General features: G+C 53.8%; 1 protein-coding gene across 2 annotated transcripts in view; it reads left to right on the forward strand.

Moving 5' to 3' along the window:
- The window catches only part of Sptbn4 (spectrin beta, non-erythrocytic 4), a 91,508-nt gene that overhangs the window by 75,105 nt on the left and 2,961 nt on the right, over nt 1-13,442 (forward strand). For both annotated transcript variants that reach the window (XM_028855113.1, XM_028855114.2), the window contains 13 exons: nt 1-279; nt 371-501; nt 1,491-1,695; nt 2,727-3,107; nt 4,328-4,572; nt 6,010-6,148; nt 6,235-6,319; nt 7,016-7,212; nt 8,215-8,834; nt 10,193-10,265; nt 10,813-11,105; nt 12,604-12,777; nt 12,922-12,964. In XM_028855113.1, the coding sequence (XP_028710946.1) occupies nt 1-279; nt 371-501; nt 1,491-1,695; nt 2,727-3,107; nt 4,328-4,572; nt 6,010-6,148; nt 6,235-6,319; nt 7,016-7,212; nt 8,215-8,834; nt 10,193-10,265; nt 10,813-11,105; nt 12,604-12,777; nt 12,922-12,964 (2,865 nt within the window). The remainder of the gene's footprint in view (nt 280-370; nt 502-1,490; nt 1,696-2,726; nt 3,108-4,327; nt 4,573-6,009; nt 6,149-6,234; nt 6,320-7,015; nt 7,213-8,214; nt 8,835-10,192; nt 10,266-10,812; nt 11,106-12,603; nt 12,778-12,921; nt 12,965-13,442) is intronic.

A 13,442-nucleotide genomic window follows, 5' to 3' on the forward strand; every position in this document is an offset into this window, starting at 1 on the left:
GGCCTGCGGCGGGAGATCCAGGCTCACGGGCCGCGCTTGGAAGAGGTGCTGGAGCGGGCGGGCGTGCTGGCCTCGCTGCGCAGCCCCGAGGCCGAGGCTGTGCGCCGAGGCCAGGAGCAGTTGCAGAGCGCTTGGGCGGGACTGCGGGAGGCCGCAGAACGACGGCAGCAGACGCTGGACGCCGCCTTCCAGGTGGAACAGTACTACTTTGATGTGGCGGAGGTGGAGGCGTGGCTGGGAGAGCAGGAGCTGCTCATGATGAGTGAGGACAAGGGCAAGGTGCGCCCAGAGCAGGGGTGAGGGGGTCCGGGGACGCTGGAGCCAGGGGCCCGGCCTTTGCCGCCTCATCGCCGGCGCCATGTGCCCCTAGGATGAACAGAGCACCCTGCAGCTGCTCAAGAAGCACTTGCAACTGGAGCAGGGCGTGGAGAACTACGAGGAAAGCATTGCACAGCTGTCGCGCCAGTGCCGGGCGCTCCTGGAGATGGGACACCCAGACAGGTGGGCAGGCAGGGCCGGGGGCCAGTTCGGAGGGGAGGGTCCAAAAGGGCTAGCTCTGAGTTACAGTAGCAGAGCCAGGGTTGATGGGGGCACTCACATATTCCCAGTACTCAGGACACTGAAACAGGAGGATTGCTGCAAATTTGAGACTAGCCTGGTCAATAGAGTTCCAGACCAGAAAGGGTCACATAGATCCTATCTGGAGAGAAAAAGACAGAGAGAGATAAATAGATGGCTTATAGCCAGGACAGTCATCTTAGACAGCCTTTAGGAGGACTGGAAAACCTAGAGAGCTGAAATCAGAATGGGGCTGGGCCTGAGCCTTCCTGGTATAGCTGCGTGATGTGACCTCACTGAGCCTCTAGGAGGCTTGCCTCAGGGTTGGGATCTTGGACCACAGATCAAGACCCATGTCCAGAAGCCTGGAGATTGAGACTGAAGGTGGACCTCTTGGCTGGGTGTTGAGAGAGGGAGTTAGGAACCCTGAACACATCATTGTGGAGCAACAAGGGACCAAAGATAGAAACTAGATGAATGAACAAAACCAATAAAAGATGCTGGGTAGGGCTGGGGGGGGGGGGACGTGAGTGTATTCACTTATGAAAACAGCAGTGAGAGACCAGGAATTCCAGTCATCCTTGGCTACATAGAGAATTTGAGGCCAGCATGGGCGCCCCTGCCATAAAACAAACAAAACAAAACAAAAAAACACCATTCATGGTGCACTCAAGTGCCTAGCAATAGCAAAATGTTAGTTATTGATACTATGTTATTATATTTTTAGTATCACTTACTATTACCGCTACAGTACTGACTACCAGGCTGGCTCGGTGCCAGGCGTACAGAAAACAGCCCCACCTAGAGGGGATCTTAAGAGACAGGACCGTGGCAAAGATTCAGGAGGAAACAGTCCTGCCTTGGGAGGGGAGGTTACAGGTGCCCCCAAAAATCTTAGGGGGTTCTCTCTTGTCCCCTATCTCCACCACCAGTGAGCAGATCAGCCGGCGACAGTCACAGGTGGATCGCCTGTATGTGGCGCTCAAGGAGCTGGGGGAAGAACGCAGGGTGAGTCTGGAACAACAGTACTGGCTGTACCAGCTCAGCCGCCAGGTGGACGAGCTGGAACACTGGATCGCTGAGAAGGAGGTGGTGGCTGGCTCACCGGAGCTGGGCCAGGACTTCGAGCATGTGTCGGTGAGGATTCCTATGAATTCCATGTCTTAGTTACGTTTCTATTGTGGTGACAAAATACCACGGCAGCTAATAAAAGAAAGCGTTCAGTTGGGCTTACCGTTTCAGAGGGTTAGAGTCCGTGATGGCAGAGCCAAGGTATGGTGGCAGGAACAGCTGGGAGTTCACATCTTCATCCAAAAGTAGGAGGCAGAGAGAACACACTGGCAATGGTCCAAGTCCTTTAAAACCTCAAAGCCCTCCTCCCCCAGTGACACACTTTCTCCAACAAGGCAATGCTTCCTAATCCTTCCCAAATAGTTCCACCAACTAGGGACCAAGTATTTGAACATATGAGTCTATGCGGACCCTTCTTATTCAAACCACCACATACCAATGATACTAGCAGCCACTATGTATCCTATGAAGGCCTCTGGGCTTCCTTTCGAATTACCTCTGAAATACAGGCATTTATACACTGTAACGCGTGTAGAAGCACTTGTGGCACCCGAGAGGGTGGGAGCAGGTGAATCAGGAGTTCTGGTCATTTTGCTACATAGTAAGTTTCAGGCCAGCCTTGACTACCTAAGATCCTTGACTACCTAAGATCCACACACATACACACAAAACACCACACCTGGTACACTCAATGCACAGCATGGTGCTAGTTACTAATATTATATATCATATTTTTTATAATTTACTATTTCTATTATTGCTACAAAATGTTCAAGAACTATTAGATACTATTTTATTTTATTTTTTTTAAAGATTTATTTATTTATTATGTATACAGTGTTCTGTCTGTGTGCCAGATCTCATTACAGATGGTTGTGAGCCACCATGTGGTTGCTGGGAATTGAACTCAGGACCTCTGGAAGAGCAGCCAGTGCTCTTAACCGCTGAGCCGTCTCTCCAGCCCAGATACGATTTTATTACAATGATGCTTAGTATCATGATTCATATCTGTCACATGGTAACAGGTTGGAGGGGGCTGGGGTATGGAGCATTGTCACCCATTTAACCGTCTTTTCTCACCCCACTCTTCGTCCCAGGTGCTACAGGAGAAATTCTCAGAGTTCGCCAGTGAGACCGGAACTGCAGGGCGGGAGCGGCTGGCGGCGGTCAACCAGATGGTGGACGAGCTGATTGAGTGCGGCCACACAGCGGCGGCCACCATGGCCGAATGGAAGGACGGGCTGAACGAGGCCTGGGCCGAACTGCTGGAGCTCATGGGCACTCGGGCCCAGCTGCTCGCTGCCTCTCGGGAGCTCCATAAGTTCTTCAGCGATGCCCGAGAGCTCCAAGGGCAGATCGAGGAGAAGCGGAGGCGGCTGCCCCGCTTGACGGCACCACCTGAGCCCAGACCCAGTGCCAGCTCCATGCAGCGGACCCTGCGAGCCTTTGAGCATGACCTGCAGCTCCTCGTGTCCCAGGTGGGGTGACGGCAGCCGTAGAGCCAAGTGGGAGGGCCTGAGTAGTGTGGCTGGGCGTGTAGGCATCAGTGAACAACTGCTGTGGAGCCCACAGGCTGGCAGTGGACAGAGAAGGCAGCCTGGGGATAAGAGGAAACTGGGCAGATAGAAAGCAGATATCTTTCATGGTGCCAAGGAATCCAGTCGAGATGCGGGGGTGGGGGTGGAAATGCTGAATGAAAGGTATTACTTACTTTAATTTTTTTTTTTTTTTAAAGACAGATAGTCCTGACTGGCTTCAGACTTATGTAGATCAGGCTGGCCTTGAACTTGCAGTGAGCCTCCTGCCTCTATCAGAAACGGAATGATCTAAGCTGGGAATGGTAGCTCATGTCTGAAATCTTAGCACTTGGGAGGCTGGGACAGGAGGATTGTCAAGAGTTTAAGGCCAGCCTGTGTGTGTGACCTTGTCTTAGAAAAAAAGAAAAAGAAAAAAACAATTTATGTAATCTACCAGACATAACATCGCACCCGAGTAATCCCCAGGAAGATCCTGAACTTGAGGCTAGCCTTGACTCAAAACAAAAATTGAATAAGTATTTGGAAACTGGGTTGCTAGTAGGTAACTAGTAGGTCTGATGTAAATGGAACAGAAAAAAAAAGGGGGGGGGGGTTATACCAAATAGGCATCAGGGTGGAAAGCAGGTGCCTGGGAAAATCAGATGGCTCTGAGAGAAGAGAAAGGTGGACTTGTGGGAAAAAGCAGGCAATGGACACGGCAGAAATAGAGTTATCAGATCAAAAGTTGAGGCAGCATAATGAAGGAAGCCTGGCAGTAAAGATAAAAGCCAGAACACAGGTAAGTCAGTGAAAGACCAGGCAGCGGCCTGAGGGAGCTGTGGTAATGAGTCGGGGAAGTCCGGGAGCCTTAGGGAAGAAAGAGGGTGGAGCCTTAGCCACGTGGGTGGGGAAGAGGGATGAGCTTCCGTCGAAAGGACCTGGGTCTCAAAGGAGAGAAGGGAAGATCGGGGCTACAGGGGCGGAGTAAAGGGAGGAGCCTGAGCACAGGGGCGGGGAAAAGGGGAAGGGAGGAGCCTGGACCACTGGGGAGGGGACAGAGGAAGGGACTTGGGCCACTGGTGATGGAGGAGGGAAGGGTGGAGGCTGGGTCAAGTAAGATGAATGGGAGGGCGGGGCCTGTGCCAGCGCAGGGCGGGTGCGCAACCTGGCATGCCCCTCAGGTACGGCAGCTGCAGGAGGGGGCTGCCCAGCTGCGGACGGTGTATGCGGGCGAGCACGCCGAGGCCATCGCCAGCCGCGAGCAGGAGGTGTTGCAGGGCTGGAAGGAGCTGCTGGCAGCCTGTGAGGATGCTCGTCTGCACGTCAGCTCCACGGCCGACGCCCTGCGCTTCCACAGCCAGGCCCGTGACCTGCTTTCCTGGATGGACGGCATCGCGGGCCAGATCGGGGCAGCTGACAAACCCAGGTGCCCCTTACCTCGTCTTGGGCTTTTTGCCTACCTCTGGTGGTCTTCAATAGCTGCCCAGACCTCCAACAGCCCCTTCACATAGGAAATGCGAGCAGCCTGACAGCGCCTCTGTGTGCCAGGCACTGTTCTCGGTGCTTCAGATGTGTAAGGATCCCTTTTAGGCTTGGCATAGTGTGCTTTCTGCCCTCGATCCTATCCAGGTGCTCACACTGGCCTCCCTGTGGGCATGTCACAGTATGGGATGGGCCAAGGCCTGGCCAGGAGCAATGGAAAGCTGGGAGACCATTTGAGACAGTAGCTAAAGCAAATGCAGCAGCTGTAACCTACTGCTTAGATCCTTACACGGTATTTTGGGTCAGTGTCCATCAGAAGTCAAACCTGAGCTAATCCTAATGGCACAGGCCTATCAACCCAGATACTCAGGAAGCTGAGGCAGGAGAATGAGTTCAGGGCTACCCTGGGTAACTTAGCAAGACCCTGCCTCAAAACAAAAAGCAAACACAAGAGTCGAGGATGTAGCTCACTTGGTAGAGCGCTTGCCTGGCATGCCTGAGGCCCTGGGTTGCACAGAATAGGCCATGTCTGGGGGCTTTTGCTTGTTATCCCAACACTGAGAAGGTAGAGGCGGGGGATCAAGGGTATCCTTAACTACATACTGTTTGAGGCCAGTTGGGCTACATGAGACTCCATTTCAAAAGGATAAAATACTGGGGCTGGAGAGATGGCTCAGAGGCTAAGAGCACTGACTGTTCTTCCAGAGGTCCTGAGTTCAATTCCCAGCACCCACATGGCAACTCAAAACTGTAACTCCCATTTCAGGGGACAACACTCATGGCAAAACACCAATGGAAAAAAAGTAATTTGAAAAAAAGTTAATATTTCTTTTTTTTTTGTTTGTTTGTTTTTGTTTTTCGAGACAGGGTTTCTCTGTGTAGCTTTGCGCCTTTCCTGGAACTCACTTGGTAGCCCAGGCTGGCCTCGAACTCACAGAGATCCACCTGGCTCTGCCTCCCGAGTGCTGGGATTAAAGGCGTGCGCCACCACCGCCCGGCATTAATATTTCTTTTACAAGTTCAAAGTAAAGCTCAGTGGCAGTGCACACTTATAATCTCAGCACTTGGGAGGTGAAGGCAGGAACATCAGGGGTTCAGTGTCCTCTTTAGCTATGTAGCCAGTTCCAGGTCAGCATGTGCTACTCGAGACCCTGTAGAAGGGAAGGAGAAGGAAGGAAAATTGAACTTGGAATTCCAGGTGCACTAAAGCAAAAACTTGGCACCTTCAAATCACTGAATTCGCGAAGACCCTGGGCCCCTCAGAACTTGGCCAGAGCAGGATGTCCTGGGATTCTGTGGACAGCAGTGTGAATGTGCTCATGGGGAGCTGCATCTAAGGGTGGCTGCATGCGGCTTAGATCCTGTCCCCTCCCCACCGCAGGGATGTGTCATCGGTGGAGGTGCTTATGAACTACCACCAGGGCCTGAAGACCGAGCTGGAGGCTCGCGTGCCTGAGCTGACGGCCTGCCAGGAGTTGGGGCGCTCCCTACTACACAACAAGAGTGCCATGGCTGATGAGGTGGGGGGGGACATGGGGGGCATCCCCTCTCTGCTCCTCCCTTTTGCATACCCCATGCCTCTCTCACCCCACCCACCCACTCCCAGATCCAGGCACAGCTGGACAAGCTGGGAACCCGGAAGGAGGAGGTGTCTGAGAAGTGGGACCGCCATTGGGAGTGGCTGCAGCAGAGTGAGTGGGGGCCTGGACACGGGTGCCTCAGGGCCACCGGGGGCGTCCCTCAGCATGGCTGCCCTAGAGCAGAGGGTGACAAGTGACAGGAGCATGCTTTGCACACCACCCTCGGGTCTCCAGAACCAGACCTGTGGGCCTGGGAAGGCAAATGAGGGAGGGGGCTGCCTTACTTTGGAGCTCCTGATGGCTGATCAGTGGGGGAGGTAGAGGTACCTTTAGAAGGAGCCCCAGAGACTGGGGTGTAGCTCTGCTGGTAGAGCGTTTGCTTAGACGCATGAAGCCCTGGGTGCAATATCGAGAACCTCATAAAACTGAGTGTGGTGGCACGTCCCTGTAGTCCCATGACACCCTGTCTCAAAGCAACCAAACATCCCAGGCCGCAGAATAGGGAGGTGACTCAGCGAATCAAGTCACTTGCTGGCAAGCCTAGTGACCTGAGTTTGATCCCCAGGACCTCCTTGGTAAAAGGAGAGACCCGGACCCCACGTAATTGTCCTCAGACCTCCACAGAGTGCACCCTCATACACACACACAATAAATACAGTGTATTCTTTTTAATACATAACAATTCCATTACTCTCAAGACTGGACTGGGGGTAGCCTGAAGGTATGGGAGGCCAGAAAATCATAGCTCCCACCCCAGGGAAAGGTCTGAGGCTCTCCTGGTGCCTCAGCCCCTGTGCCTGTCCCCAGTGCTGGAGGTACACCAGTTTGCTCAGGAGGCCGTGGTGGCTGATGCCTGGCTGACAGCCCAGGAGCCACTCCTGCAGAGCCGGGAGCTGGGCAGCAGTGTGGACGAGGTGGAGCAGCTTATCCGGCGACACGAGGCCTTCCGAAAAGCAGCGGCAGCCTGGGAGGAGAGGTTCAGCTCTCTACGGCGCTTGACCACGGTCAGACCCCAGATCCCGTTTCCCACCCACCATCCCTCTAAATTAGGCTGATGCACCTGCTCTGGGTGCCCAGCCCCACACTGGGCACAACTGGACATAGATCCTTACTGGGCTTTAAGTGAGGGACAGACCTGTAATTGACAGCTAAGAACCAACCCAGAAGCCGGGTGGTGGTGGCATTCGCCTTTAATCCCAGCACTTGGGAAGCAGAGGCAGGTGGATCTCTGTGAGTTGGAGGCCAGCCTGGTCTACAGAGAGAGTTCCAGGAAAGGTGCAAAACTACACAGAGCAGAGAAACCCTGTCTCAAACAAACAAACAAACAAACAAACAAAAAAGAACCAAGCGAAAGGGGGGGGGTCAAGATTGATGAAAATAGGCTGAGTCTGGGGAGATGAGGTGGGGGAATTTGAGGGGGCTGTGGAAGCCCAGAAGCCCTTGGTCTGGTCTTGAGGAGTCCACTATGAGACCTGAAGAATACTGTGAATGAAAAGACCTGTTGTGATTAAAAACCTTGAGGTCCTGGGTGGGGAGGGTTGTCAGAAAAGCACCCAGAGAAAGTGATTGTTTCGCTGTCAGATGTGGTGGTGGCTCACACCTGTATTCCCACCATTTGGGAGGTGGGGGCGGGAGGATTAGAAGTTAGCTCAAGGTCATCCTCAGTAATACAGAGTCTGGAGCCAGCTTGGGCTACATGAAACCCTGTCTTACGTGTAGTTCCCTGCCACAAAACACTCCGCAAAACAAAGACCAAACAAGCAGAAGGGAGGGGAGGGGAGGGGAGCGCAGGGGGGGGGGAGACAGAGAGAGAGACAGAGACAGAGAGAGGAGAAAGGTGAGACCTTTACACCTACAAGATTAATGGGTGTTGGGTGTTTGTGGAAAGAACAGGAATTTGGTCTTGGCCAAGAACAGGCAGTGGCTGAAAACCGAGGAGCTAAGTTAAGCAGTGAGGGAGAGCGCCGAACACCAACCCCAACCTGACCTGACCTTTCTACCCCTAGATCGAGAAACTCAAGGCAGAACAGAGCAAGCAGCCACCCACCCCCTTGCTGGGGCGCAAGTTCTTTGGGGACCCCACCGAGCTGGCAGCCAAGGCGGCGCCCTTGCTGCGTCCAGGGGGCTATGAGAGGGGCCTGGAGCCCTTGGCTCGCCGGGCCTCGGACACGCTGTCAGCGGAGGTGCGGACCCGGGTTGGGTATGTGCGCCAGGAGCTCAAGCCCGAGCGTCTCCAGCCGCGCATTGACCGGCTACCCGAGGCCTCGGGGAGGGTAGAACCCGCGGCCCCAACAGCCGCAGCGTTGGACACGACGGACACCCCTGGGACCCCGGTGGTGACAGAGCAGCTCCGGCCCCGGCCGGAGCGCCAGGAGTCAGCGGATCGTGCGGAGGAGCTGCCCCGGAGACGACGGTCAGAACGCCAGGAGTCCGCCGAACAACCAGAGGAGGCTGCGCGGAGGCGGCGGCCCGAGCGCCAGGAGTCCGCGGACCACGAGGCACCACACAGCCTTACTCTGGGTCGCTATGAGCAGATGGAGAGGCGGCGGGAGCGGCGGGAGCGGAGGTTGGAGCGACAGGAGTCCAGCGAACAGGAGACTCCAACCAGGGGAGAGCTGGTCAAAGGGTGAGGACCTCTGTAACCAAGGAATTCGGGGAAGGGAGAGCGGTGGTCTCGAGGGCCCAAGGGCCGGGCTTCTGGCCTTGGAATTGCTCAAGCAGGCCTGGTGGTTGCAGCCTGCAGCGCTTGCATTTCCGAGGCCGAGGCAGGAGGCCCAGGATCAGAGACAGAAACAGACTTATCACCAGACAGTGAAGACCCAAAACATTTAGAGCTGGGAGGAAAAGTCCAGGGGGGCTTGGAAGCTCAGGGGGATGTGTAGAGAAGACAACATTATGTTTAAAAGCTCGAAGACACCAGCTTGTCTTTGGCTCTGCTTAAAACTCAAAGGGCAGCCAGGCGGTGGTGGCGCATGCCTCTCATCCCAGGAAGCATTGACAGGCGGATCTCCGTGAGTTCCAGGCCAGCCTGGTCTACAGAGAGTTCCAGGACAGCCAGGGCTACACAGAGAGACCCTGTCTCAGGAAAACAAACCTCAAAAGATGTCCGAGTGTGGTGACTCAGGTGTGTGATCCCAGCCCTTAGGTGTGAGAACCAAGTCCCAGACCAACAACTCTGCAATACTGAGCACCAGGGTTACATTTGAGACTCTGTCTCTAAAACCAACAAGTCATTGGAGTGTGGTGGCCCTTGCCTGTACTCCCATCCTTGGGGCAGGAGGAGCAGGAGTTCAAGGTTATCCTCAGGGAGGCCAGAGGTCAGATCCTGATTTAAAAAAAAAAAAAAAATCCATAAAGTACTGAAGAGATGGCTCAGTGGTTAAGAGCACTTGCTGCTCTCTAGAGGACCTGGGTTTGGTTCCCAATACCCACATAGGGTAGCTCACAACTGCCTGGAACTCCAGCTCCAGGGGATCCAATGCCTTCCTCTGGCCTCTGAGGGCAGCAGGCACCCACGTGATACACATATATAGATGCAGGCAAAACATTCACACACATATATAAACTTACAAAAATTAAAAATAAAAATACGAAAAAAGTCAAACAAAAAAAATTGAAGAGAGGGATTTGGTTGTACCCACGGTGTGCAAGGCACATACAAGTGTGAGACCGCTGAGTTGTGGGCAGGAGCATGGTATGGAGGCTTCTCTGTCCAGCCAAGTAGGACCTAGCAAAAGGTACTATATCTCGGGGCTGGAGAGATGGCTCAGAGGTTAAGAGCACTGACTGCTCTTCCAGAGGTCCTGAGTTCAATTTCCAGCAACCACGTGGTGGCTCACAACCATCCATAATGAGATCTGATTCCCTCTTCAGGCATACAGGCAAACTTGCAGAAAGAACGCTGTTTATATAATAAATAAAATAAATCTTAAAAAAAAAAAAAGGTACTATATCTCATTTGGGTCTGCTGTCCTTGTTCTCCAGGAAGGCCACCCTAGCTGACATTGTGGAGCAGCTGCAAGAGAAAGAGGCCGGCCCTGGGCTCCCTGCTGGGGTGGTAAGTTGAGCTACAGGGACGGTGGGGGTAGAAGCCCTCTTAGTGGCCAGGATCTCAGAGGCAACCCTGACCTAGGCCCATCCTCCTCCCTGGACCTTGCAGTCAGCTGAGGCCCCATAGTCTCCCTTAGAGAGATGGAGCCACAGACCCAGGAACCTTATTTCTCCCTCCACACATACATATTAGATTCTAAACTCTCCCCCATCTACTTTAGATTCCCTATTTCTCCAGCCTTGTGGGCTTTCCAATTCCTCATTAGCTACACAAAAGACTACGCCAAGGTTCCTCACACAGAAATTCTATGCACCGTCTACCTCCTTAGACCCGGTCCCTACCTCCCAGCTTCCAGAATTCCAGTCTGAATTCGAATGACCCAGTCCCCAAACCTAAGGGGTCCCCCCTCAGCCCTGAGAGTCTTCTCATGTTGCCCTCCAAGATAAGTGGCCCTGCAGACCGATGGGACCCCTGGCCCTAAGGCTCCCGGAGCAGGATGCTCCCCTAGTCATCATGGACAGTACCCCTCTCCCCCCTCCCTTCATTCACACAGCCGTCGCTGCCTCAGCCTCGTGAACTTCCCCCCGGTCGCCTGCCCAACGGGCTTGAGCCGCCCGAGCGGACACCTCGGCCCGATCGGCCGCGGGCACGGGACCGGCCCAAGCCGCGCCGGCGGCCAAGGCCACGAGAGGGTGGTGAGGGCGGGGGAAGCCGGCGCTCGCGCTCCGCCCCTGCCCAGGGAGGCTCCGCCCCCGCTCCTCCGCCTCCGCCCACTCACACAGTGCAGCACGAGGGCTTCCTTCTGCGCAAGCGCGAGCTCGACGCTAACCGCAAGTCGTCCAACCGGTGAGCGCGTGGGCGGGGCTTTGGATGGCTGGGAGCCCGCTCGGGGGGTTTCATGAATGAGTAGCTGGGCGGGAGGAGGGGCGGGGCTCAAATTCAAAGACTCCAACCCGTGAAAGGGAGGGGCGTGGTCGGATTTTAGAGTGTCCAGTAGCTAAGTGGATCGAGCGAGATGGGAGCGTGACAGAAGTGCCCCTAACGTGAATAAATTGGGACTCAATCTCAGCGACCACCGCAGGTGTGGACTATGGCTAAGGAGCAACTGGAGGCAGAGTCTAATCTAGATGATTCCAGTCATGGGGTGTGAATTGGAGCTTCAAGATAGCATCCAATCAGTGAGCGGGATGGATCCCCCCCACCCCATACCTCACAACTTCCACTCATAAAATTTCCGATGGAGGTCTGAAAAGGAAGAGAGTCCCAACTGAGGACCTGCTGGAGTGTTGGAAGTTATCTCAGTTTTCCAGATGAGCGGATTTTTTTTAAAAAAGTTGTCTAAATTACATTTATTTGTGTTGAGGCGGAAGTTGTGTGTGAGGGTCAGGGGACAACTGGTGGGAATCGGTTCTCTCCTTCCACCATGTGCGTCCCTGGGATCAAACTCAGGCTGTAAGGCTTGGCTGCAAGTGCCTTATTCTCCAAGCCATCTCTTCAGGCCCTAACCCGTTTGGGTATACATGTTCGGGTGCGTGCGTGTTTACTTTTGGAGTGAGTTCATCTTGTGCTTGTTAAATATATTTTTGTTGTCCAACTGAGATGCAGAATGTGGGACAGGTAGAGTCAAAAAGGGTATAGTGAGATCTAGACCCAAGACAGGAACAGGGCAGGATCAGACTTGGCTGGTGCTGACCGTAGTTAATTGTTTCTCTCTTGTCCCTAGACCAAGGTGGAAATGAACAGGGACACCCTGTTGAATGTTATTTTCCTGTCTGGGGATGTCTTCCTAGAGTGGGACTTTGGCTCTTTGAGGAGATCAGATCTTGTTTCAAACTATAGAGCAGTACATCTTCCTTGAAGGAACTTGGCGAAGGGTGGGGAAATGAGAACTATTGAATGAAGCAGGGGGTTTTGAAGGTGATGTGTGGGGAAAATGAGACCAATGAATGAAAACAAGGACTTGTAAAGGAATCAGTTTAATTTTTTTCAGGATGTTCTACCACTGAGACATAACCCCAGCTCCTCACTAGTGGATTCTAGGCAAGGATTCTACCTACTGCTGGTTTTATCCCTATCCTAACAGCTTGTATCTTGCATTTATGAAAGTCAGTGTGAAATGAGACAAGCAAGGCTTAGTCCAGCATGGGCCAACCTAGGCAAACTCTTGGTTCTGGGGGCCCTAGCCACACCTCCCAGAACAGGGACAACCTGGCCTATGTAGCTAGGACGAAGGGCCAGACTTAGGACGGTCCAGAGGTAGCAAGACAATTCTGTGATGGTAATGATGAACAGTTCCCGAGCAGAGTTCTGTAGCTCTGCCTTACTCACCGTCTCATCACCCCAGGTCGTGGGTGAGCCTGTACTGTGTGCTCAGCAAGGGAGAGCTAGGCTTCTACAAGGACGCCAAAGGGCCAGCATCGGGGGGCACACATGGTGGGGAGCCGCTGCTCAGTCTGCACAAAGCCACCAGCGAGGTGGCTAGTGACTACAAGAAAAAGAAGCATGTCTTCAAGCTCCAGTGAGTCCTTCCCAGGGGCAGAAGGGAGGGGTTCTCTGCTTTGCTTTATTTCCCCAGTGGGCTCTTCGTTCCCCTGACGGACAATGGATGATGGGAAGGGAGGGTTGGGCCCCTCAGGATCCCTGAATCCTGTGTCTCCTGCAGGACCCAGGATGGCAGTGAGTTCTTGCTCCAGGCTAAAGATGAGGTAAGATCTGGTCCTTCCACCCTATATGTTGATCTCTAAGGGGTATAGCTTCTTGGCTGGTTCCTGAACCCAAATGTTGGGGCTGTAGAAGGAACCACATAGTCCAGACCTATCAGAGCGGTAATGGGAAAGCAGTGAGAGTCCAGAGGAGCTTCATGAGACGGGGTGATGGGGATCGGGGAAGGTGCCCAGTGCCACTAATAGCTAAGTCCACCTTCTTTGCCATGGCCACTGAGGAGGCTGGAAGGATGTAGGAGTAAGTTTAGAAGTGAGTCATCAAGGCTCTAGAGAGATGGCTCAGTGGTTAAGAAGAGCACGACCTGCTTTTCCAGAGGACTCAAGTTTGGTTCTCAACACATGTGGGGCAGCTCACAACTCCCTGTGACTATAGCTCCAGGGGGTCTAACACCCTCTTCTGGCCTCCGAGGGCACCCATACACACACATACACACACACACACACTGAGGTCAGGTGTGGT

The sequence above is a fragment of the Peromyscus leucopus genome, chromosome 1, assembly GCF_004664715.2.
Source record: "Peromyscus leucopus breed LL Stock chromosome 1, UCI_PerLeu_2.1, whole genome shotgun sequence".
Lineage (NCBI taxonomy): Eukaryota > Metazoa > Chordata > Mammalia > Rodentia > Cricetidae > Peromyscus > Peromyscus leucopus.